Source organism: Falco biarmicus, chromosome 1 (assembly GCF_023638135.1).
Source record: "Falco biarmicus isolate bFalBia1 chromosome 1, bFalBia1.pri, whole genome shotgun sequence".
Taxonomy (NCBI): Eukaryota; Metazoa; Chordata; class Aves; order Falconiformes; family Falconidae; genus Falco; species Falco biarmicus.
The window spans coordinates 112129264-112156658 of record NC_079288.1 but is presented as its reverse complement, the minus strand read 5'-3'; the positions used below and the strand labels follow the sequence as shown (position 1 = coordinate 112156658).

General features: G+C 37.0%; 1 protein-coding gene across 1 annotated transcript in view; it reads left to right on the top strand.

The window, feature by feature from the left end:
• ARHGAP10 (Rho GTPase activating protein 10) overlaps positions 1-27395 on the top strand; it is a 154850-nt gene that overhangs the window by 71979 nt on the left and 55476 nt on the right. Inside the window, exons 9-17 of the mRNA XM_056361295.1 lie at positions 3025-3131; positions 4797-4891; positions 8754-8835; positions 9971-10013; positions 11308-11373; positions 17891-17965; positions 22902-22989; positions 24219-24277; positions 26899-27004. Of these exons, the coding sequence (XP_056217270.1) occupies positions 3025-3131; positions 4797-4891; positions 8754-8835; positions 9971-10013; positions 11308-11373; positions 17891-17965; positions 22902-22989; positions 24219-24277; positions 26899-27004 (721 nt within the window). The remainder of the gene's footprint in view (positions 1-3024; positions 3132-4796; positions 4892-8753; positions 8836-9970; positions 10014-11307; positions 11374-17890; positions 17966-22901; positions 22990-24218; positions 24278-26898; positions 27005-27395) is intronic.

Below are 27395 nucleotides of genomic sequence, written 5' to 3'. Positions count from 1 at the left end.
AGGGACTGGGAAAATAAAGAACTGCCCACTATACAACAAGATCAGATTCAAGACCATCTAAGGAACCTGAAGGTGCGCAAGTCTGTGGGACCTGCTGAGATGCATCTGTGGGTCCTGAGAGAACTGGCAGATGAAGTGGCTAAGTTGCTATCCATCATATCTGAGAAGTTGTGGAAGTCTGGTGAAGTTCCCATGTGCTGAAAAAGGGGGAACATAACCCTCATTTTTAAAAAGGGAAAAATGGAAGATCTGGGAAACTACAGGCCAGTAAGTCTCACCTTGATGCCTGGCAAAATCATGGAACAGGTCCTTCTGGAAACTGTGCTAAGGCACATAGAAAATAAGGAGGTGATTGATGACAGCCAACAGGTCTTCACTAAGGGCAAATTGTGTCTGACAAATTTGGCGGCCTTCTACAACGGGGATACAGTGTTGACAGATCAGGGAAGATTGTCTGGTGTCGTCTACTTGGACTTGTGCAAAGCTTTTGACCCTGTCCTGTATAACATCCTCTAAATTGGAAAGACATGGATTTCACAGATGGACCACTCAGTGGATAAGGAGTTGGCTGAATGGTTGCACTCAGTCAACAGCTTGATGTCCAAGTGAATACCAGTGAGGAGTGATGTCCCTCAGGGGTCTGTACTGGGACCAATGCTGTTCTAACATCTTTGTTGGCATCATGGATGGGAACGAGTGCACTGTCAGCATGTTTGCCAGTGACAACGAGCTGTTGTGCAGTTGACATGCTGGAGGGAAGGGATGCTGTCCAGAGGGACCCTGACAGGCTTGAGAGGTGGGCCTGTGTGAACCTCACAAATTTTCAGCAAGGCCAAGTGTAAGGTCCTGCATGTGGGTCACTGCAATCCCAAGGACAGAGACAGGCTGGGTGGAGAATGGGTTGAGAGCAGCCTTGAGGAAAGAGACTCGGGGGTGCTGGTGGATGAAAAGTTCAACATGGCCCAACAACGTGTGCTTACAACCCATCCTGGGCTACATGAAAAGAAGTGTAGCCAGCAGGTTGAGAGAGGTGTTTCTCCCCCTCTGCTCTGCTCTCCTGAGACCCCAACTGGAGTGCTGCGTTCAGCTCTGGGCCCCCCAACATACGAAGGACATGGACCTGTTGGAATGAGTCCAGAGGAGGGCCACAAAGTCTGGAGCACCTCTCCTATGAAGGGGTTGTTCAGCCTGGGGAAGCAAAGGCTCCAGGGAGACCATACAGCAGCCTGCCAGTACCTATAGGGGACTTATAAGAAAGATGGGAACAGACTTGTTAGTAGGGTCTGTTGCAATAGGCCAAGGGGTAATGGCTTGTAACTGAAAGAGGGTAGATTTAGATTAGATAGAAATTCTTTACTGTGAGGGTGATGAGGCACTGGCATGGGTTGCCCAGAGCAGCTGTGGGTGCCCCATCCCTGGCAGGGCTCAAGGCCAGGCTGGATGGGGCTTTGAGCAGCCTGGGCAGGTGGAAGGTGTCCCTGCCTGCAGGTGTGTAGGAACTAGATGTTCTTTAAGGTCCCTTCCAGCCCAAGCCATTCCATGACTTTATGAATTGGAGGAAATTTTGTTTGATCAAAGGATGTATTTCATATTGTGTTTAATACCTTACTAATGACTTCCTCTAGAACTGTCAGACATTGTCGTCAGAGCAACATGAGTTATCAAAGTAGCCTCTGAAAACTGGGCTAGTTTGGTATGATGAAATTGACTGTCATTTCCTTGGTTCAGTGATATGCTTTCATTACCTGATTGTGATCATAGGGTCAAATAAAGCAGGCTATATGCTAGGTAGCTAGTGTTGAAAATCTTGCTGTGGAGGTGCATGTCACACAAATCATATCCTGTCAATATTTTGAACAATTATAAATCTTTCTCACTCTAGTAAAAAAACCAAGTAAGATGCAGAACATTTACTGCTCAAGGAATGACCTCAAAGTAATTTATTTTTGTATGTTTTTTTTTAAATAATTTTGCATAAATCATATTTTGTCGATGTGTGCCCTTATGGAAATTTTATTTGCTTATTCTGATGAGAGATTTTACTTTTGTGATATTTCATTGATTACTGTTGAAGTAAAGACTTCTGTAAAATTTGTCACGAATTGTGGACACTGTAACGTTCTTTATGGAAACATCGGTATTACAGTGTTCAGGAATAAATTTTAAGAGAACTAGCAGTAAAAAATAATAAAAAAGTTATTTTGTGAGATCAGTTCACTCGTCTTGGTGGTCATGAGCTTTAAAATCAGCTGAAAGGATTCAGAAGAGGTGGGTGTGCCTGAAGATGAGTTGCAGAGGAGCAAGGCAGTGAGACCTTCCAGGTTAGGAGCAGTGAAATCCTCTGTTAGCTGGAGCTACTTGTGAAGAGCTTCCCTGATAATCTGGGGCAGAGTCCTTCAAAAGAGAAGAGTCCTTTGCAAAACTTTTTCTAAAAAAAGTAAATTAGTACAAGTGAGGAGATACAGTGGGTCAGAATCCAAGCTTTAACAGTTAATATTATCGTGCAAATCTGAATAATAGTGTATGCAGTAGGCTGGGCTCTTAAGGAAGTGTGTTCTATGTAGGGTGTGCACTGATGAATAGTTAGGAGTGATTTTTGGTGTCAGAAAATGTGATCAGACCTTAATCAGTAGATAATGTAGAGCTTACAACACAGGTACATTGATCTGCAGTTGCTTAGCTTCCAGTTACCAAGTGTAAAACTAGGTTTCTGTGTTCTGCCTAGATAATGTTTCCAAGGGATATGTATTTTTTAGGGAAAAAATATTTTTCTGTAGTAGTGAGACAAATCCATTTTTGGTTGCGAGGCATAAATGTGAAATACTACATATGTCAGTTTTTAGAATAGTTAGTACTGGTTAACATTTGTATTACTTTGTATTATGTTCTTAATTCACACCTTTGTTTTAAATACTGCATTACTAGGAATTAAGTAGGAATCTTCAGTATCATTTTGGAAAGCAGGAGAAGTAAATACACACACTGGAAAAAGTACGTACTATTCAATGGTTTTGTGTTATGTAGGACCTGCTCCCTTTGGTTCTAGTTGGGTGAAGCACTATTGCACGTATAGGAAAGAGACAAAAAAGTTCACCATGATCCCATTTGAACACAGATCAGGAGGGAAAGTTGTAAGTATATTTTTATATTCTACTTTTATACTTGCCCTGTATCAAGATCAGAAGATGTGTCAAGTACTTTCCCTCTCTACCTCCTTGCCCCCCTTTTTTTTTTTCTTCTTTCTTCATACGATTCAGTCTGGCATTTAAGGACATTAACCTGGAGTTAACAGACAGATTAACAGATAAGGATTCTGTAGACTTCAGTTGCTTCCTTTTGGAAGACCAGAGAACATGGTACAAATAACATGCAGTGTTTCATCAGTTAGAATCTGGTTTATCCATGAAGTATCTAACTTCTTTTTAATTATTAATCTGGAAATTATAATAGACATAGAAATTTCTTTCTTGCATGCTCCAGTCAGGTTTTTCTTTCAGAGATATAAGTACTAGATGTGGGACTAGAAAAGAGGATTTTAATAGAAATATAATTTGTACTGACAACTGAATGTAATTTCAGATCTCTTATAGCATCTGAAATATTAAAGACCCAAGACTCTGTTGATCTTTAAATGGCTCTAATTCCTATTGAAATAGTTGGGAATTGAGGGTACTCAGCATCTTCACAGATGATGTGTTAAATGAGTGCATTAATATGGATTAGATATGTTTTGTTGTAAGGAAAAAGGATATCTGAAGCTGGAAAATAATGCTCGAGTCAACATTCCTGTAAATGCAGCACCCTGCCCTGTCTTCCAAAACTGTGAATCTTTAACAAAATTTGAATTTTATCAGGGTATTATATCCCATTAGTTTGAGCAGAGGGGACATGGATTTCATCATTTTGAGGGCTGTATATATTTACAAAACATTGAATTTGGAAGAATCTTTCAAAAGCTCTGGAAAACCTGCCATACTGAAAATTGGTGGTGTTTGGCTTCCTTAATCATTTTAGTACTTCTATGAATTTTTTATCTGATTTACTCTTAATTGTAACTAGTCATTTTGTTAATATAGTATGTGTGTAAACATTTGGCATTCTAAAACACTTATAAAACCATTTTTCTGTATTAAAAGATCTCTCATTTTGAAACCCACAATGCAATTACTCCTTCAGTGACAACCTCCTGTGTCTAGAGATGTTGAATAAGACAAGAAATAATTAAAACGTCCAGTTAATCCTGATTAAATCCTGTACAACTCATGCAGCATTCACAGATGAGTTTATTTGATTTCTGAAATATTAAGGGTAAAATATGATTCTTGTGTTGATTGGTCTTGAAGAAAGGCCTGGTTCTGTAAGACGGATTGCAGATAGTAAAGAACACTTACATTGTTCTAGTTACTGTAGCAATAGCCTTTACTATGGAAATTGCTGTGGTTGATATAAAATGGGAGAAGGCTTTTTTTGCTCATTATGTGCTTATAACATGCAAAATCTTTATAGCAAAATGTTTTTTGTTAGTTCAAATTACTGTGGTACTGTGTCAATGCTGTAAAGTACTAGCTAAAAGGGACTCAATATTTTTTGCATTTATGTCCCATAAATGACCATGGAATTTATGTGCTATTGCACAGACCTGAACGGCAGCCATGAGAAAATTCTTTTGCAAGTGTCAGTTTTCAGTATAGCTTTCGCCATTATTTTAATGTAAATTTAACTTACTTGATTTGTATAGCTGGCTTACTGAAGTTTTCAATTACTGGGTCAAGCGTATAAAATCTTTCTTTTCACAGGGTGATGGGGAACTCTTCGTCCTTATGTATTGTACCAAAAGAAATATAGATACTATAGACAGGCGATTCTGTTTTGACTTGGAAGCTTCAGACAGGTAAGCTCGTGAAACACACTAGAAAGGACTCTTTCTAAGTAGTAGTTAATGTTACTGTAATACTACTGTTGTGTTTTCTTATTTTTTCAATACCCATTCAGACTGCCAATGGGTAATAGTCACTGGAGGAGCAGGCAAGCCCTGCCATGGCTCACAGGATTTTACTTCAGTTATGTGTAGCAGAAGCAGGGAGGATCTAAACTGAAATGTAGACATTGTCTGAGCTCATATAAAAAGAAAGCATAGAAAAAGTTAGAGAAAGTATTATGAATTGCTGTTATAGTTGTGAAGAAATGTGGCTTAAATTGAAGTACACAGAGCTATAGTGAAAGACTACAACCACAGTAAAAATTCACACAATCATGTTATATAGACAATATCGTATCACAAGCCTTCTTCTCAAAATGACATGTGGTTGAGGGTTTATGCTGGGTTCTTAGATTGAAAATAGCACCAGTGGAATTTTGAGGCTCTTTAGGACTGGTGTTGTCATCCAGTGCATCTTGAACATTGTTGCCACTGCCTTTTTGAAACAGCACCATTTTGTTACTTTGTTTCAAAAGAGAAGAACTGCTCATTTACTTTGCTATAAGGGTCTTACCATATGATAAATACTGCTTTTCGTCAGTGTTGTAGTCTTAATTCATTTATGAAGGTGAGAGAGTCCAACTTAATAGGGTACTGCAAATAAATACGGCTGTGGTAATGCCACATTGTTTTGTATCTGTGCAGAACAGGATTATATCTAGCATTAAATGCTAGATACGAGTTAGTGAACTGTTGCTGAGTTTTTGCATCCACCCATTTTAAGCTGTTTTTAACAAATACATTTGCTTGTTACTTATACAAATTAATTACATTGAATATGTCCTGTAGTAGGTCTTCAAGTTTTATGTTTTTCATTTTTTCTAATCAAATTCTTATATGGCCAATGTTGTCAGACCCCTCTGTCCTATGATTGCTAGTGGTCTGCAGATATGTCTGTGATAAGTGTCATGTGCATGTGCACAGCGTTAGGTCAGAGGCTGTGGCTAGCTTCTGTGGCCAGTGAGACTGGCCTGCCTGAGGCATGCCCATTTCTGTAACAAGCAATGGGTTAAATGATTGCAAAACTACCACCGCGTCTGAAAACTTCCAGCTGGCATGGCAGATAACAAGACACTCATTTACACCTCAGGTGGCATTTGTCACAAGTGTACAGCATGGTTTCAACTTGCATTTTTGAATTGAGGAGGGTGTGGCTTAACTATTCTAACACTGTGCCCCAACAGTAGGAAAGGGAGTAAAGATTTAAGGTCTTGACATCAGCTCCTCTTGGGTCAGTGTTGGTCAGTATGAATAACAGATTTCAGAGTCTGATAAAGTTGCTAAAAAAGTACTGTGAGAAATGTCAGTCTGCCCCCCTCTGTGTGTCATCTCTGCTGTGCCAGGGTGTCTGGAGTTTGAACAGAGATGGATGGAGAGCAGTGTTTCCTTCATCCTGCAAAACATTTTTTCATTCTTTTTTCTGGTAGAAGTGGGAAAAAAATCTCATCCATCTTTCTGTCCAGATACAATAGACACAACTGGTCCACCGTGACCTTGATATCAGACATTTTTCTTTTAATAATATATGTGTGTAGTACTGAGATGTTCCCATGGAGATTAGTTCTGTGCTGCAGGCCATTAGCTTGTTTCCTTGGTATCAGTTCAGGGCACACTTATCCCCTTGGCTTGTCCAAGTTAAAAAATAACAGACAGATTGATGACTGGCCATGGGGTTTTCTTTGTTCCTGTGCTGTGGAAGGAGGCAAGATTATAAAATTTTAGGAAGGACTTTCCAGTAGCAAACGTTCAGCCTTGTGTGTGACTTGAGCATAGTTTCAAGCTAGCTGAATATTTACAGATTCCTCTTTTTAAAAGAAAGCCAAGATTATTCTTTTTTCTTTAAATTCCGAAACTTACAAGCATTGAGGGTGCTAGGATCCTGGCTAAATCTCTGGAAATTATGTTTTTTCATTTTCTAGTACTCCATCATGTTTAGTTGAAGGTGACTAGTGGTAAATGTAGAGAAATTTAAGTCTTAAGGAGACAGCAGAGGTCTCTTGAGGCAGGAGAAAGACGTTCTATTGATAAAGAACATTATCCTTCTGAACTACTACTTAGATTTTAATTTAACCAATACAGAACAAGGAAGAGGGAAGGCTTTGTCTCTTTTGACTTTAATTTGGAGACAAATAAATGTTTCATGCAACATATACTGAGTTTGATGTATTGCCTCTAGGTGATACTCTTTGATACCTTGACAGTTGTAATTTTACTGAAAAGAAGCAAAGTCTGCCCTGCATAAAAGTAATCTATTTGAATTTTTTTTTAACTAGTAAAGCAAGGTAGAAAAAAAAAAAAGCCAACAAATCAGCATGTGGGGGTTTTTAGTTAATTTAGCTAATTACTTAGGGTATTTTTTTCTACAGAGTGATTAAGTTTGCATGTTTAAGATGCTTGCAGCTCTGCTCTACTAGCAGACCAGTTTGCGCTGAAAAAAGCTGGTATGGCTTGAGAAGCTGTTTTGGTTACTGTTATTGCTAATAACAATCTTAGCTTGGTTTAGTCATAAAGGTTATTAACTTCAGAAATTAAGGCAAGGCTTTCATCCCCCACTCTAAGAGCTCAATGTCTATCACTGAGAATAGTAAGAAATTCCATTTGTATGGCTTAGTAGTCTCCTTGCTTTAACTAATGAAAAGAGAATGACATGCTTGATTGCTGCCATTTTCCAAAGTTATAGTTGAGTCTCCTGAGTTTAGATTGGTTTGCTAGAGTGTGAGTGCATGCCTTGTCCTCACATGTTGTCTGAAAAGAGATTTTGAGCAGGAGGTATTTGTACCTATGGCGTTTTATGCTGCAATTAAATTGTATGATTTGCTAAAACTTATGCCAAGGTGAAATAGAAACATCTCTAGATGTAAAAATACGCACATGATATATAGACTATTACGATTTTAAGTAAAAGTGGGATTTGTACTGGTTTTCTTTGTGCCGCTGTTTTTTAGATAACATTTCCCCCTAGAACGGTTTTGCTACCTGAAGATAGATTTAATACGAGAGAGAATGTTACAAATGAGTTCTCTATTTCTATCCATCTCTGTATGATGAGATTTACAAATTTGCCAAAAGTATTGGCACACTGAATATAATGACTTTTTTTTTTAATTGACAGAAAAATAATTACCCAAATAATCTGTCCTGCTTCTAACTCTCCTGCTTTCTACACTATGTTACACCGCACAATTATTCTTTTTGGTTTGCTATTACAAAACCAGAAAAGTAGATTTATCTTAATATCCGTTCGCTAATCCTCATGTACCATAATTGTCCATCTTTGTTTTTTAGGAAAGTTATAATAGTGGAGTTTTGTAATGAGGTACTGCATTAAGACTATTATTTTTTATAAGACGGTTACTGGAAAACTATAATCATTGTTGCTGCTCTAAAGCTGAAGACTACACATCAAATAAGTTGACAAAAGCCATTTTTTATGTAACGACACAGAAATGCAAAAGCAAGTTTATTTAGAATTCAGAAAACTCAGTTACTCCCAGCAAGTGTTGGAATCAACAAGCTATCAACACTGAGCTATTTTAAATAAACTGAAGATTACATTTACTTTCCTTTTTCCTCCCTATCCTCCTTATTTCCTACTGTTTGTATTAGTTCTGTACCTTTTATTTTAAAGATGAGCAGTGTTCAGTAATTAAACAAAAAAACCCCAAACCTGACTTTTAAGACAATGGGCTTTTGCTTGTAGTTGGAATTAGATTTTGACAAGATTTTTTTAGTTGTTGGCAAATGCAGTTACTCTGTGCGGCTGGTACATTTGCAGGCCTGGAGCTCCTGTGACCATGCAGGCATTTTCTGAGGAAGACAGGAAGCTGTGGATGGAAGCCTTGGATGGAAAAGAAGCTGTAAGATAATTTTTTTTTATATTCGTTTATAGTGTTATTGAAAAATTCTCTCACCCCCTGCTTCCTGATCCTATTTATATTTTAATAAACTGGGATTATATAGTTTGCAAAATGGTAGATTCAATGAAGAAAGAATAAAAGTGAAATAAAACTCAGGAGAGATGAATAACTTGGTAAAGCTCAGTGTAGATCACTGCTAATGCTGATACAAGATAATTTTCACTGTAGTGACAGCATTGATTTTTATAAGTGGTTTCCCGTCACAATGATGATATTGATATTTTAGAAAATGTCTAGAATAAGTATGTCCACTTAGCCTTATGCTGACACACTGCATTACAGTGGCAAGACTTGCCCGAGTTAGTTACATTGTATTATTGTATTTGGGTTTTAAAACTAGATTAAAAAACCCCCAAACAACCTTGTCAATGGGAATGAAGTTGTACTTGAATTCGCTTAATTTTTTGTTCACATCAGGAAATGGGTCTAAACTGCAGAATTGAAACACACTGCAGGTCATTCTTACAATCATAAATATTATATTGGTCTTGTCCGCCAAAAATAATGGGATTTTCTAGTCAGTGGCACAATCATGTGTCTGTCCCCAGTAGCTGGCTACTGGGGATTTTAGTAGTAGGTTTTATTGACATCATTCTAAAAATCTCGTTTCATCTGCAGAAGTGTTTATGACCACCACTCGTCTGAGCTGGACTCCCTAGTAAGCTTACAACTTTTGGGAATGCTGAGCTGGGACATAACTCCCAGGATTCATCAGAGCATTTCACAATGATTTGAGTGAACTTGAACTATGGAAATTTAACCTGCATAGAAACATGGAGCATGCAAATCATGGTTAATTTCTATGGCTGTAACTAACATTGTTCTGCTCTTGAGGGAATTGTATCTGTTGAGAAGTTTTTAAAAATTTCACTCCTTAAAAAGTGCAATTATCTACTTTCTGAGAGGGCACAGACCTCTGGTCCTACTGTTAGAGCTGTTGTAGTTAGAGGTGATAATGTTCTAGCTGTAAACAGCCGCATTTGTGCCTACTGGGCATTAAGATTAGGGGTGTCTTGTTTCTGGTTTCATAAAATTATTTGAAATAATTCATGTCTTTTTACTCTTCTTTTGTTAGCTGTTCATCAATTTGAATAAAGCAAATGCAAAACAAGAAGGAAGTAAGTATTTGAATTACTATTAAAGCTGGTTTTTGTTAACATTTTACAATTGAGAAAGGCAAAAGTACATTTTTTTCCGCAGATCCAACGTAATTAAATATTTTATTTTTAATCTTGACTTCTGAATATACTTTGCAGGCTGTGTAATTAATGGGTTTTCATTGTAGCACAGTTTAGTACATACATAAGAATTATAAGACTAGACATAAGCTGGAGAAACAGTCTGATTGTTTTTGCAAATTTACTTCATTCTTGAAATTGACTCAAAAAAGGTTTAATTTGTATGTAAATGTATCACAATTTCTTAATCTAGATTGTGTGCAGACATCTGTTAGAATGCATAAGTATGGTTTTAAAAGCAAGCACAGCTGAACATAAAGGTCAGCAAGAAACACTGAATGCATGTATTTAAGATGTAAACCATAATACAGAAGTAGAAGTGATGGCTTTCTTTAAATGACTTTAGCTTTCTTCTGTTAGCAAAGTATATGAGTGAAAACAGTTATCCTTCCTGCATTGTCAGGCAATTTATGCTTGCTGCCACCTTTTTTTTTTTTTTTAATAAATTAAATTGTTGTTTAAAGCTGGATCCTGGTGTTTATTAATAGGTGTTTTTCCACAGATTTTAATTTTTGTGGTGCAAGACCAGGTCCCCAGGAACAAGAAGGCCAGATGTTTGGGGGAAGGGCAACTTTGCAATATAAGCTTTTAAATGAAGTTTTGATGTGAAGAAAAAGAATAAGATAGGAACAACAAAGGGATGCTGGGTCTCAGCTGTTATCCTGTTAATGCATCTGCTTTTATGTAGTCAGATCGTTAACTGCTTTGAAATGATATACATGTGTCCTGTATCTTTAGTGTGGGAATTTCTTTGGCTAAGGGTAGGACTCAGTAAAAGCTCTGCTGTTGATGATTATGTTCTTTCTTCATAAGTACTTCCTTGTCCCATTTGGTTAACTCTCTCAGATGTTGTTGATGTTGCAGTAAGTACTGTTAAATTCCATTTTGCATCTGCCAACATATGTACCTAATCAGACATCCCGTTCTTCAAAGGCTGCTGCTGTGAACAGATTCAGTGAAGCCACTACCACCAGAGCATTTACTTGGGCTAGGCAGGGTTGTTAAGGAGAAAAGGGGAATTTCTCTAGAAAAAGTGATGTATTATTCCCATTCCAGAATATTTAGTTTTGCCTGAGAAGTACTTGCTGCGTGATTAAGTCCAGCCTTATTTTTCAGTGAAATACAGAATTGTAATGGTACTTTAAAACTTTTCAAACTTTTTGTTTCCTTATAGGTGCACAATTGGATAAGATAGGGTTCACTGTCATCAAAAAGTGCATCAGTGCTGTTGAAACACGAGGTAATGATCAACCTGACCTGTGTGGAGGGGGTGGAGCATCTTGTCTGGTCTTTGTAGAAGGACCCTGTGATCTAGTCTCCTGTAGATCTCTAGGAAAGACTTAACATGGTAGATATTACGCTGATTACACTGACCAGGGCAGGAGCTTCCTGCTGTCCAATCCCAGCCTTTTATGTATGGCTTTCCCTCAAGAAATGTGTTTTTCAAGAAGTGCTCAGAAGAGGGTAATAGCACATCTCTTGACAAAGGAAACCAATACTTGTGCATAACACCTGAGAAAAAAATCCTGCATCTTGTAGGCAATTTCTGTACCTTTGCTTTGCTGTTGGAACAGACTAATTAATTTTAGTATTCCATTTATGGACTTTGAATGGAGGTTTTCTCTTCAGTCACTTAAGGCAGAAGAACAGGGGCTTGTCAGGCAAGTGAATAACGAAAAGTACAGAAGTACTTCTGTTAGAATTAGTTGCACCAGAGGCAAAGATGCTGTCAGGCTTACTGTTGCATATACTGATTGTTGTACCTTCAAAACTGGAAACCGAAGAGAAAGATCAGTATGCAGACAGTATTCAAGAGGCGATTGGGATTATGATTGTGGAGAGGTGGTGTGTTACAGACCCTGTGTAACTTGGGCACTGTATAATATCGGCTTTTGAAGAGGTAAAGAGATGAAACAGGTAATTAATTGGTTATGGTGTATTTCTTAGTTTGTTGAAAGGGATGTTGAAATTTCTTTGTGTGAGTTTTGGTTTTCTTCTAAATTGTTCATTTTCCTTCCCATTCCCAAAGGGGAGATTTACAATTTTTCAGGAATTGTATCTTTTTTCCTAGAGATTTAGCATTGCACAGGGCAGAATATTTATACCTATCTTTGTATCACAATCCATCTTAAATAGCTGAACAGAAGAATGGGTTTTTCACACTTCCTGTCAATGCAGGGTCTTACTTAAAAGCAGTGTCTTCTGTGCATGCACTTACTATACAATATTATTAGTAAGACTGAGCAACCTTTGTGATACTTAGAATTTAGTGTTTTAAGAGCAAGAAGTATCTGAAATCCTTTTTCTCTTGGGCTTTTCTGTATCAGTCCTGTCTGATGCATTAAAGATGTTATTCCAGATTAGACCATATTCTATCTGGTATTATTTTGGTTCATTTTATTGTTTTGAATAATTTTCAGATAAGGTTTGCTTGTCTCATCACTTCAAAATTTTAGTTACTGGCGTTTACGGTCTGAATATTTCAGCTGGGGTGCACTGCAGATGAAGTTGGAATACTACAGATAAGTTGCCTTCACTGCAAAACCCTGCTTCAGTATAGACTGGATGTTCTCTTTGCACTGGATGAGGCAGATTTTATAAAAAGGGTAGCATGTGGTCATGCAATGAAAAGCTGCTTTTGGTCTACAGCACAGTGACTGGCTACCTTACAATACCTGTTGAGTCATGCTTACTCTAAGCAGTGTGGAGCAACTTGTATTTTGGTTTATTCTCTATAGGTGTGTTCAAATAGTTTTCTTTAGTAGTCTTTTTTTCTTTTCTTCTTTCTTTGGTACCCTGCAAGGAAAGTGAAGCAAGAACATAAATGTGTGGAAAAATGTAAACACTTTATTCACGAAGTGGCTGGCTGCAAAAATGGATTGGATATGTGGTTTCTTCTCGTGGCTGTGAGTGGATAGATTGAACTGAGTGGTGGTTCAAGTCCACTCTGTCCTTTATGCCTTGATTTAGGGGCGTGTAAGAAGGTGTGAAATATATTTTTAACCCCACCTGATATTGTTGCTCATGACAGATGATAAGCTTGTATTGGTTAGAAACATGTGTCCCCATAGTGGGATCTGCTCTGAATCATACTTGGAAGAGAATTAGTTACCTAAGATAACTGCAGGATTTCCTGTCTTTGGAGACCTTGCAGCTTTACTATCCCTTGTACACAGTCTTTGTAAGACCTGCAGTCAATAGATTGTAGTCAAAAGACCTGCTTTCTGGTAATTACTACCAAAGAAAATGACTTCTATACATTGATTTTGTTTTGGGGAGTACTTAAGAAAAAAAAAAAAATCAGTGTTTGATAAATATTTCTTTTCCCAGGGTTTCAAGAATGGGTTTAGGTGAGGTACTACATTCCAAGAACTCGGCAATATACCTAGCTCCGTTTCAATGAACCTGAAATGCAGTGGCCAAATCAAGCAGTTGATGATTTTCTGTTTACTGGTTCTGAACTTAACATTGACTGAATTTTTTTTTTTTTTTAAAAAAAGTGCCTAACAAACAAAATCCTGACCTCATCCATGAGACTGAAATATCCTAAAAGGGTTGGTTTCTGCCTTCTGTAGAACCTGCAGGACCTTCTTATGATGTCTGCAGAGAAACAAATAGAGGGCCAGGAGTACGTTTAGTTGTTTGCCTTAGAAGGGTTTGGCCAAATAGTTGTATGATGAAGAAAATACATCTTTTGGGCTGCAGCTTTTATACCTGTACTTGTTCTTAAAGACAATTTTTACTTGATTATTTTACTTTGATGGTAACACATCAAAGGCAAGTTATGTTCAGCAGAAGAAAACAGGACAGATGCCTCTTCAGAGACTATGCTTGTGTGCCATGTTTTTATCTCTTTTAATCATAATGGGTGTGAGGTTGGCGTGGGTGGAAAGAGAGGACAGTCTAGTGTGGGTGGAAACTGAGAATAGTCTTGTCATGTCATAGCAGAAAAAGTCTGGTATTCAGAGAAAAGCATAACAGAGATATTGAACATATTGAACATAAACTTATCAATGGCTGGATAATTCTTTCTCAGTTATGTTCCCTTTTATAAAGCCAAGAAGGAAATTATTTGCTCTGAATGAATAGAAGAATCAAAAGCATTGTTTTGGTTAAAATGCATATAAGCTTTTGATTCAGCATTGCCTTCTAAGACGCTGGCTGTGTTTTACCTGGTAGGAGATGCTGAGGCATCAAGATATGCAGCCTGTCTCTCACGTACCGAGTACAATGCTGGTTGGATGTGCACTCATGTTTTGTCTCTGAGAGAGCATTTTGGGATTCTGTTTGGAGTATTGTATTTATAGTTCTGTACTGAAACTAATGCAAACGAGTGGAAGTTTACAGAAACATCAAAGAGCTGTTTTCTCTGGTAGTAAAGACTCTGTGTATGTATTTGTGTGCAAGTATTTGGTTGTACCTTCTGTGAGGATGTGGTAGGTGTTTGCCAGAGCAGTGTTTGTCTCGATTTTAGAACTACCGGAGCTGCTAATCTGAACTGCAGAGAGAGATGGCAGCATTGAGCTGTCTGCCCAGTCTGTCTGCTCGTGAGACAGAAAGAAGATGGTGAGCAGGAAGTAGAAAACCTTTTCACATAACAAAAAAAAATAAGGCATTACCTTGAATTTAGAGCGTCACTTGTATGGCTGTTCCTGTACTGTAGACTTTGTCTGGCATTGTATATGTGGCTGACACAGACTAGTAATATAGTTGCAAATACAACTTTTTATATACAAAGTAAACTTGCCTACATACCTGCTTACAATATTGAGTATAAATAATTATTTTACTTACAATACCTTACTTTTCTAAGCATATTTCACAAATTGCATGCCTGTGCCGAATTCTGGTATCAGACAGCCAGACATCTTGAGATAATGTAAATATGAAGGAAATTATGCTGTGGGGCTTTACCGCTCAAAGTTGCCAATAGTGACTGGTTGAGCCGGCAGACGCAGCATCTGAACCCTTCAACATTTTAGTCAATGGTAAGCTATTCCTTGCAATGAGTCATCTTGTCAATTGTGTTCTGTAAATGCCAGGCATTATCAGTCTTGGATGCTGAAATGTGCAGATTAAAACAGAAATAGTATGGTTTCAAACCAGGTTTGTATATTTTAAATAGAACATCATTTAAAGGTGTTTAAAACTGTGTTGAAATATTAATTCCTCTTTGCATTTCTTGATGTCTGCTAGCAATTAGCTGTGCTTTTTTCAGGTTGATGAATTTGAAACTGATCAATTATCTGATAATTGCTATCAGAGACTCATGATTATTGCTGGAGGATTGTCTTAGTTTCAATGCTGCCATCATTTCAGAGACTTTTGCATATCATGTCTGTTTTAATATTGAGCAGTAGTTTCTGTGGTTTGACCTTAATTATTTTTAAGCCCGTGAACGTATGTTTGGGGTCAGCACAGTTTGGTTCCCCCAGCTTTACTATTAGAAGCACAGGAAGTCATGAAACAACTTCCGAGATAAGCAAAAACTGAGCTGTATTTGGCTGTGACAGTATTTCTTCAGCTTTTTAGCTTCTTGCATACGATGCAGAAGGCTTGTTCTGTGGTACTAAAAGTAGTAGAGGACATTGCACAAAAAAAAGTGTGATACATTTTGGCAGAGCATTAAAAAGCTTGGTGTTACTTTTGTACCAGAATTTTCCTAGACACCTTTGATAAAATTGAAGTAAAAAATATTTGCTGCTGTCAGGACAGATTCCTAGTGCATCCTTGTTTGGAGTAAATCAAGGAGTATGTTTGTGGTGGTTGTTGGTGTTTTGTTTTGGTTTTAGCATTGGTAGTTTTTAATTAGCGTATGGCATGCTATCACACTGTTGATCTGGAGATCACTGGAGAACTTACTTGGCTGGGTTGATAACATCATATTTTGAGAAGAATAATGTTGTGGCCACATAGCTGTTTTTTGTAGTTCTTTGTTTTGCGTGCAGCTAAACTGTGAGCACATTCTAGAGTTGTGTTTTTTGATGATCACAGATGAAATGATGGAGATCTGGCTTATTCTGTTCATTTGAGCCAGCTCTGAAGATGACATCTAGCTTAAGACTTGGCATCATTACAGTGGTGCCTGCATCCTGGGGAAAGAAAAGGGCCAGTTTTGCCCAGGTGGAGCAACCAAGAGAAGTAGCAGCTGCTGCTGTAGCCTGTCAGCTCCTGTCTGGGACAGAGGATGGAGCAGTGCTAACAGGGAGTTCAGCAGGCTCTCAAAGATCTGGAATGGCTGAGGAGGCTGCAGACTGTGAGGAGGAAGAGGGGTGAGTGAAGAAGGAAAAGATGTAGCAAGGCTAGACGGGAGGACGAGGTAGAAAACGCAAAGTTCTACTGTATTGAGAATTATTGCTGCATATTACGGTTGTGTCTGACAGTAATTCATTAAAAGGCTAATGATTTTTACATACTTCATCTAATATTTATTTGAGAAGAAACTTTTTCTCATATGACTGGTTTTAATTTTCCTTCTCTGCGTTGGAACAGTTTGGTATTGAAACTGGGAATTCTCCACAAGTCTTCCTTTGTTGAAGGATATTTTGAATAAGAATACCACATAATCTGTTATTTGAAAAGATTTCCTTGGAGTAGAAACACAGGTATTTTGTGGCATTTCTATTTCTATTCTTTCAGGCCAATATGAATATAGAGGTAGAGTATGGTGAGTTTTGTAGATGACTGCTTATTATGTGGCCTCTCAAACATCTGTGTCAGCTTCAGGACTGTCATACCTTACCTCCCTCTATGTGGGCTCTGAAACAATGCAGCAGACAAAGAAATACCTTATTTTGTCCTTTTCCTTCCCTGCCCCTTCTCTCCCTCCTGTTTTCCTTCAATTTTTTTTGATAGCTTTATTTCCTGGGAGGTAAAACTGGGTGTGGTAAAGGAAAGCAAAAGAAGGGGAAGAAGAGCGGTAGGGAATGAATGTGTATGAGGGGATGGAAGGGCATGGAGGAATGACAGGGAAGTGGTCCAGTGTCCACATGAAATGAGATTAGGGGACTGAAAATATAATGCTGGTTGTGGCTGCTCTATTCATCCCAAGCGAAACCAGAAGTACCAATTTCAGTAGCCTGTGGTGGTGCCTCTGGATGTAACTCACATGTGGACCACAGTGGGTTGGAATGAGGCCTCGTATCTTAAATGAAAAGCATTTACAAACTTGAAAAAGTGTTGGCTTTTGAGGACTGGGAATGGGCTCAAGTTTTTCTTTATTTTATCCAAACTCTTTGTCAGCCACATACTTGGAAAAAGGCGGAATTACATTTATTAAAGAAATCTTAATTTAACATTTGTTGGTTCAGTTCTTTTGCTATTAGACTGTGGATGCTGGTGTATCCAAAATGTGATTTAAAAAAAATATGAAAACAGCCAGTGATTTTTGTTTTGTTTTTTTCCCTTTTTGTGTCTCTGCCCACACCCCCCACCCCCCCCCCCACCCCAAGTGAAGGTTTGTCCCTGTTTTTGTCCCTGTTTGCTTCTGCTCCTAGTTTCTGAAGTGGAATTGTGGTACATGAAACCTTTGTCAAAACAACATGAACTTACCTTAAAAACACAGAAGAACAAAAAGATTATTGCAATACTTTTTTTATAATGTTGTTTTCATGACTGTGTTAATACTCTGTAGTCTGTCTGTCTGTCTTTGAGGAGAATTTGTTGCCTGGGAAAAGTTTTGATGCTAAATTTGACTATGGCTGATCTGCCTTCTTTTTTTTTTTTTTTTTTTTTTTCTCTCCTTTCTTGCATAATAGGTATAAATGACCAAGGACTGTACAGAGTTGTGGGGGTGAGTTCAAAGGTCCAGAGACTTCTGAGTTTGTTGATGGGTATGCCTCTATTTTACACATATTTTTTCAATATTTTATTTCATGTTGTTTTACTGTCAATATTTAGTTTTTAAACCATCTGCCTGTAGTTGTTAGCTATATGGGCCAAATCTAGTTTGCTTTAGTCCACACAAATAATCCCCATATCATTGTAAATGTGCCTGGTTTAGCAAGACCAAGATTAGTTGGTAGGAATAAACTAAGAGAACTGCTGTGGGACATGTAGGAGCAAACCATGGGCTTTGTGCAAGGCTGATATAAGTGGGATTAAAGCAGCCCAATTTGAAGGGTTCAATCAGAAAATTCAAAAAGTTAAATTCAAGAAATTTTGAAGCTTATTGCTTCATTGTTTGAAGTTTCCACCTTTCTTCTCCCTTGTCTAAGATGTACAGGTATACACGCCCATGCGTGTCTTTAGTTAATCACTGTACAAAATAAGATATTTAGTTTAAGCCTACTGGCAAACCTCTTTGGTTTAAGAGGAGGAATATGAGATAGGTATTATATGTGCCAAGGTGGGAGTCCAATGGAGAAGAGATTTGTTTTTATAAACTTAGTAGTTTAGCTCTTATATGCGGGTAACATATTAGGCTCCTTTATACCTAGTTAGCCATACGTAGCTTTTAAGATTTTTTGATTCATAAAATTATTCTCAGAAACATTTTTGCCCTTTTCTTTCTGGAAATTTTGATGCATCTTTAATCCCGGTGGCTTCAGTTCTCTTGCCATTCTGCTGTCCCTGGGGAGGACAGGGGGAAGGGGAGCAGTGTTGGCACCTGGATGAAATCCCTTGTCTGCCTGGTATCTCTCACCAAAGTAGTAGCCATTACTGCAAGATGTGCCGTGTTTCCCAGTTTCTTGTCCTGAGCACTGACAGTACATGCAGTCAGACAAGACCACTGGGATTAGTTCATTTTTATAGAGCTTCCAAACCTGTCACTTGACAGCAAAGGTCTGATTCTCAGGGATTCATTGGTATGCAAAGAAGCTTGTTTGCAGTTTGCACCAGGCTCTTCTCCAGAACCATGCATGCTCCATCTGTGCTGATAACACAGTGTTCTTTGGCACTGCAAACTGGAGGAAGCCAGAAAGTGAATTCATTTCATTACCCCAGACATTATGTGAATGACAAAGCGCTTTTATATTATATGCTGCTGTCAGTTCAGTGCCACCTGTAAGACTTTTTCTTTTCCTTCCTTTATTTTTTTCAAACAGGCTGTCTCTTCACAAATGATAAGACATCAGGCTTGAGGACCTTCATGTCATATCAATCTGTCATAATGACCTTGCTAAATATTAATTTATGATATCTTACTTTAATCATTATTAACAGCACCCTGAAGTTTTCCATTAGTGCACATAAACCTGCCTCTATCTTTGAAGTATTGTTGCAAAAGACTCTTTTTAGAAATATGAACTGGGATTAATAAAAATTACTGATCTGTAATAGATTCTTATGGTTGTTTATCTGTGCTGGAGTTAGCCTCAATAAACAATAACCGTTTTTAGCCATTGACCATAGGAAGAATGCTGTGTTATCACTAAGAGACTCTCAATTAAACACATTGGATATCACAAGATACTCAGTTTTGTACTTACTGGCTTAGCTTGGGCATGCACGTCTGGCAGGCAAATTTTCCTCTTTGCCATTAGTGGTATCCAAATTAAATAGACTCGGGTTGCCAGTGGTTCAGTAGCAGCTGGAAGAGTTTACTGGGAATTTCAGCATCTGCTTTTAGTTATTTTTTAAAATTAGAAACATTTTTTGTCATTCCCAAGATTCATATATTCATTTAAAGTAGGAAGAATACAGTGGTATCAAGACGAGGCAAAATATTGAACAGAAAAAAGTTAGGGTGCAAGCAGGTGCTCTTTTTCTGATGATTTGTTGAAAGCTATCCTATCTGTGCTCTTTATCTGTCTGTCCTCAGAGAAGAATAAAGAGGGTTTCTTTTTGATATACAGTGGTACAGAGAATATAAAATGACTGATTAATCTTTAATCCTTTGTCTCTGGGTATACTCTTAGATACCTTTTTATATGAAAGTTCTTTTCAGAATCATAAAAACCTCATATTAACTTTCTGTATTTTAAAATGTTTGATAAGGTTTCAAAGTATTTTAAGCTACCTATCATTGACCATGAAGCTCACAGTCTGAAAGGCCCAAAGTTCAAAAAAAGTCTTCCAAATGGTAACCAGGGACATAGTAACTTGTAGTTTTGTCTCTTTCTCAGAGTATTTTCTATAAAATTTGGGAAAGTACATTGAGAGTCAAGAGAGTGTAAGAAGACCAATATATACTTTTCTAATACTATGAATGCACAGATTTCCATCTTTAATGTAAAAATCTAGTGAACTAAGTCTTCTGTAAAATGAAGCTCGGCAATTAAATACACAATTCTCTTTAAAAAACCCCAACCAAACACCCAACACATAAATTTTCAAATTACCTTAGTCCTTGAAGTTACTTGTAACTAGCATTGTGCTATAGTGACCTATTTTGCAGCAGTAATCTTGGCTAAATTCAAGTGAGGCATTTGGTAAGGAAAACACTCATTACATTTCAAGGGAAAATATGAAATTAATCAGAAATCTCATCACAAACAGTGATACAGAGTTAGGATTTCCAATGTTACGGGAATCTGTTATAAGCAATTCAGAGTGCATTGTGAGCTGTCAGGAGGCTCAGTTTTTGAAATGCATCAGGGACCAATTCCTGTTTCATCTATGATCTATGTTATAGATCTAATGTGGCTCATTTCATACAAGCTGCCTATACAGATTCCATACAAACTACTACATAAGTCAGCTTTCATATGGACCCTTGCTCATGTTGAAGTGACGGCTAAGGACTTGGAGTTTCTACTGATGAGTTCAGTTTTGATTTCAGACACTGCCTGGTATGAAAAATACCAGACATTATATGTTGTAGAAGAAAACTTTCAGGTACTTCGGCCTTTTTGAAACCAGCAGCTTTCAAAAAAATTACACTGAACTCCTTATCATTTGATATACAGTAAATGACAGTATGCACAGACTCCTACAGTAGGCATATTGCGTATGAAAGCAGAGAGAGTCTCCTCCTAACCTAGTTTAGTGAACTGGACTGTTTTTATAAACTGTAGCTCCCTTATTGTCAGAAATATTTGCATAAGATTTAAAGCTGATCTGTCAAAAGCTGTTTCATAAATGTGCACTGTTATTTTTATATGTATAAGGTTGCCATTCAGTGCACAGTGGCTGCTATGTGAACAAGTAGCATGAAAACGAGTAGAATAATTTTTGAAATCCCAGTTGAAGTTCCAGTTCATATCATGGCCTGGGATGTTTGAAGTAGAAGGAAAAATTGGCTAAATTTTGTTGGGTTCATCCCACCCCAAGAGATAGTGAAATATTTCAGCAATATTATCAACTTTTTTATTTTAAGAAGCTTGCTTTCAATTTCAGGCACTTGTTATTTTCCTTCTGAAATTCATCAACAAATTTCACATAACTGAGTGCATGCCATGATTGTAAAGGAGGTTGATGATTATGAAGCAGTTATTTACAAACTGGATATTAGTGGTTTAGTAACCAAATCCTCATAGATCTCACTAGATTTTGATGTGATGTCAGGTATTAATTAATTAGAAAGATTTTCTTCTCAAAGAAGAGACTTTGAGCATAGAAACGGCTAGCATGCTAAAAAATTTTTTAAAATAGACTTTTTCCTGAGACAATCTGGAGTATTTTGGGTGATGGTTGGCTAGTAACAATTTGGTAGAAAATGTTATCTGACTTGTATTTTAAAATGAGATTTAAATAATTGATATAATGAGGGAGAATATTCAGTTACAGAAATAATTGCTTGGCACAACTTTTAGAACAGAATTATTTAGTCCCAGTAAAAGGACTGCACCTTTAATCAGGGATCCTAATTTGATTTTTTAAATGTCTGTCGTTTGTCTGATAAGCAAAGTAACAAATGAATTCTGAATTGTATGAACTGGCCAACACGTAATCTGTGTCAGCTACTGCTGTAGTTTACTGCTACATGTTTCTATCAGTGACTACAGTAATAATAACAGAAGCTCAAGCTCTTGAATGTGGTGATCTTGTGTCAGCTAGCTGTTGCTTCCTGTTTTGAGGCCAAAAGGGTTTATTGATTGCAAAACATTCCAGTGTGCTGTGGTATTTTTTTCTATGTTCTGTCAAATCTTTCATATGATGGGTCATTCAGACATGTGACAGTTCCATTTGATCTGTCTTGTTATAAGACCCGACCAACTAACCTGGTAGAAGATGGGAAGAGTTCTATGAACCTGACAAAAGCTCAAGCAAGCAGTTTTTCCCTTTGGCTAAAATGGATTAAGTAAGGAAAACATTCAGTCCATCTTATAGAGGAAACTTACTGATAGAGAAGAGTCCTTTTTCTACTTTTGAAGCATCTCCTAAAGGTTTTTACACAGTTAAGGAGGGTCATACTGCACTTTGGCTATTTTAATCAGCAGTCCAAAATAACAGTTTACGTGCAAAACTGGAAGGAATTAAAAAAAAATTCTCAGTGTACTTGCATTTTAAATAATGAAAGAAAAGAGGAAAAGATAAGTTATGCTGAGTGGGTCGTTTTTCTAAACTGGTTTTGTACATCTTTCTGTTTAATTAAAGGTGTGAAAATACCAATTGCTATAGAGATCTTTTTACATGAAAGTGATTTTTAATCCTTCAATAAAGAAAAAACCAGTAAATACTTTTTGAAACAAAATATGGAAATAGAATTTATAAAGAGGTTTGGCTATTAAGTTTTCTTAGTTTTAACTAATGGTAAGGAGGACATACCGCTTATGTTCATGTGAGCAAATACGTAATGATTGAATTCAATGTGTTGCTGTTCATGTTGGGCATACCAATTCAGAATGCCCCTTTTTCATGTTTCTCTTTCTGATTATTTTCTAGATGCAAAAACCTGCAACGAAGTTGATCTGGAAAACTCTGTAGATTGGGAAGTGAAGACCATTACTAGTGCTATGAAGCAATATCTGCGGTAAGCCTGTCCCTCATTTATTTATTTATTTTTAGACTATGAATTTTCTATTCTAATTCTCCTATGCAGTATGTTAAGATCTGTTACTAACTTCTACATTTTGCAATAGAGGTTCATTTTGTGCAAATACCATGTTTGTCTTGGGGGAATCAAAATAGTTTAGCAGCACTAATACTCATGTTCCTATGAGACAAGCCCCCAAACGTTTTCCTGTTAGATAAATAAAAACTTCACTGATTGTTTAGAAACGTGAATTGTTAGTAAACTTGTTGAGAGTCATTACTGAAAGTCAGCTAAGATTGTCAAGAGTTTTTTGCCTTTTTGTGTGGTAGAATGGAAAGTGAAAAGGTCATGAAAATTTTAATGTTTTGCTCTTTTCCTTCTGGCCCTTGCTCTGATGTTCTATGTGCAATAGTAATAATATTTTGAGTGTTAAAAGTAGGAATTGTGGATGTGTTCTGTGTTCAAATGGCTCAGCCAATTCCTGACCAAGGTATTTTACTGAATTGCCTAAGAACATAGAACAGAGAACTTTTGTGTATCTCTTGTATGAGAAAGTGTAGGAAAGATTAAAAAATAAAAAAGTAGGAAAGAAAAAAAAGGGCACATGATGAAGTATTTCCTGCCTACAGTATTCCCCATCTGAGTGTTTACGCCAATATTTCATAACCATCACTAAAGTCAACGTAATAAGTGGAGGTTTTAACTCTGATGTTTTAACTCCGATTTCCATTATTCAGTACATTTTTCATTGATGACTAAGGTTTTCAATTTCAGGTCTTCCATTTGAAATGCTTTAGAGTTTTCATTTATGGATGGCTCCTGTTCAGCAAACTTAACTGTTTTAGGACCTTTATTTCTGTCCAGTAAGGCACTGACATGTGATTCTTTGTATTTTAAAAGCACTGATAAAGAACTAATTACATAGTATATGTGTACAATCTTAATCTGAGAAACAGTCTCAGTGTTGTAATTTGGAAAGCTGCCTTATGATAGACTGGAGGCATCACTTCAGCTTGTGGAAGGCGAATGGCTGTGTTTAGTCTTATTTTCCCGATAATACAAAGTTTTCCATTTGCACTGGAAATCACTGAACTTAGGGGTTGCCAAACAATGGTTGCCTCTGGTGCAAATATTATACTACTGAATGTTAATAAGGTTTCTTGCTTAGAGTAAATACAGATAGAAAAGAATAAAGCTAAATTTATTAAGTCATCCTTGTTTTACAGAAGCCTTCCAGAGCCACTGATGACATACGAGTTGCATGGAGAATTCATTGTTCCTGCCAGTAAGTATATGACTGTGGTTCAAATAGAAATTTTTTGTTATAGTACTGTTGTGGCCTTAGGAATGCACAGCAAATGCAGTTTCAGAAGTATTTTTCAACCCAGTAAAAATATAGGAATAATAAATGTTTTAAAAATATGTAGGTTTTAACCAGTGTTCAATTTTAGTATGTGTCACATATAACCTATCTGTTGACAAGTTTGTGACAGCCTTAGCATAGCACAATTTTTACTTTGATGGAAAAACTTTTGGATGAACATTGTAAACATTCATTCTTATCTGATTTATATAATGATAAGATATATATATTATATAATGATAAGATAGATTGTGACTTTATTTTCTTCTATTTATAAATAATATGAAGTTTAGTAAAAGAAAATATGCTAATTAGTCTCATTTGAATCCTTAAAGCACTGCTGCCTGGCCCTTGTCTTCAGTGCTTTGTTAGCTCTGTATCCAGGCTGGCTTATTCATATGTTATTAGATGAAAGGAAAGAGCAGGCCAGATTACACTATGGCACTTGAGATACAGACTTGGAGAAGAAGCAACAGCATTTGTAGTTCAGCTGTATGGTCTCTAATGTACATGGAAATTTTTTGGAAGTGGATGGAGGGAAACTGTGTAAGAAAATTTACGGCAAATTAGCAAACAGACATTTAGCTGATTTTCTTTCCAGTCTGTAGCACTTCTGACAAACTGTGGAAAGGAAAATTAAAATAAACTTTGGGAAAATTGCTTTATCTTCTTCAGATTGCTGTAATAACTTTCCAGGTCTACAGAATGTTGTGTTCACTTGTGGCCCTTAATTCAAAATGAGAATCAGTCCATGAAATTCATTGCCAAAGCACATCTTAGAGGCCAAGTGCTTAAACAAAATTCAACCGACTTACCTAGGTGGTGAGTCTGCCCATTTATATTGGAAAGTGTTAAAATAATCTCTTGACCTATCAAGTTTTGCCAGCAGTTTCTCAATTTATTTTCCTTTCTCTGTTTTATAGTCTCTTTCAATACAGGAGTTCAGTTGAAGTTAAATGTCTTAAATAGTACAGAGTTCAAAAGTAGTAAACAATTTTGTAGAGGCATTGAGTCTATGTAGTGGGGAGGGAAATGTAAGTAACATTGCAGATCTGAGTTACAGTATACTTAAAAATAGGTAGTCAGTGTTGTTTCCTATGTGAGCTATAAAAAAACAACACCAGGAATAGTACGGAATATCCTTTTCTCTGAAACTGTTGGGGGTGGGGGGAAGCCAAAATTAAAAGGGTGTCCTTCCAGTTTTCCTTCTTTTCTTTATACATATCAGTGTAGATTGAAACTATATAAGGCTTGACCTTATCTTGTGATTAAGTTACTTAGCCAGTCTTTAATTAGAGTTTGTGATTTCACATATATGTAAAATAGTCTTGCTTTAAAGAAGGCTTATGTTTTTCTGGCTGACTGAATTTTGATTAGCTGACTACAAGCTAAATGTTTTGCATTTTGGTAGCCTTTTTTCTTGCAATCTGTGCAGGGGTGTTCACTGCAAAATAATTAAAAAAAAAACAACAACCAAAACCCCACCCTAAAATCTGTAGCAATATGCAAAGAAAAAAGAAGCAGCAATATGCCTGAAGAAATACGGTGGTATTTTATATAAAAGACATTTAAGGGTCAAAGTTGCCTTAGAGTAAAATGGGACCTGATGAATGGTCCTGGTGTCAAAGCTTCTTGCATTCGGAGTAGGTTCTAAATTTTTCTTTTATGTCCCTTTTACTAAGTATTATTATATACAAGAGAAATACTTCCACTGCTCTCATTGTAACCACTACTGAGATGTAATTTTGTAATTCAGTATGACTTTGAGAGATAGGAAGCGGGATTATGTTCATCTTTTACAGATTCTTGTTTTTATCTGTGTACTAATGAAACCTGTAGGGGCCAAAATTATTCAATTCAACATGCAACAGAAAAAAAAAAAAGCTCCTTGCTTATTTTTACTTTATTTCTGTACAGTACTAGAGAGGGATGCTGTTGTTATTCAAGGCCCTGTATTGTAGTAATCTCACTCAGTAGATTTTTTTCATGATTATTCTTCTGTGTCTTCAGTGGTCATTAGATTTTCTCTCCGAGCATATGAATCTTCTGTATGTGTTTTCTTACGAGGTTGCCAATGCAAGGTTGTATAAATGCAGTATCATTAGCTGCACAGTACCAACAAAACTGAATTCTAATGATGAGGACAATCAGTTAATGATGTAAAGTAGTACAGTTCCACTCTGTGGCACCCAGTAACATCATCGCTTCTCACCTCGCAGTGTATTCATAAGCAGATGAGTCCGATGCAGCAAAACAATAACTACATCTGTCAGTTTTTAAAAATAGATGAACAAAAACATCCTTTTGCAGGTGGCTTGAAAAATGAGTTCACAAAATAAGCAAATAAGTCAATAATTCCAGAACAAGATTACTTGTGAAAACAGAGCGCATATGTTCAATATTGCTATGTTTGGTGATGCATAAGTGGTGAAGCAAAGTGTGTGCAGTATGTTTCCATGCAGGAGTGGGAGAAGCTTTGTATTTCTGTGGATTTTATTTTACTTTTGTTTTTTGGGATAGTTATTTACTTCTATGTCCCATAGAAAGTGGGAGTCCTGAATCACGAGTTAATGCTGTTCACTTCTTGGTCCATAAACTCCCAGAAAAGAACAAAGAGATGCTGGAAATTTTGGTGAAACATTTAGCAAAGTAAGTACTATGACCTGCTTTCCTACCTCAGCAGAACTCTTGTTCTTACCTTTTTAACTACAAAGGGCCTTAGCTAAGTATGGCTGGAGCTGAAGCCTATCTCAATGCTGTCATATACAACACCAAGAACCAAACGTGCAAAAGCAGACAAGACGTTTGACTCTTGCTGTGTATATTTTGGCGGGAAAGGCAGAAATCTAATCCATTAATGAAGCCATATAAGTATTTACTTTAGCAGTCCTGCCAGCAGTTGAGGGTCTGATTGAAGTGAGAAAGGGAACATTATACTTTCTTTTCACAAATTCTGGCAAAGTGAATAGTGGAGATCTGTTAGCAAATTTAAGTTGGTTTCACACTTGCCCTGGTCCAGGGCTAAGTGCATTTTATACGT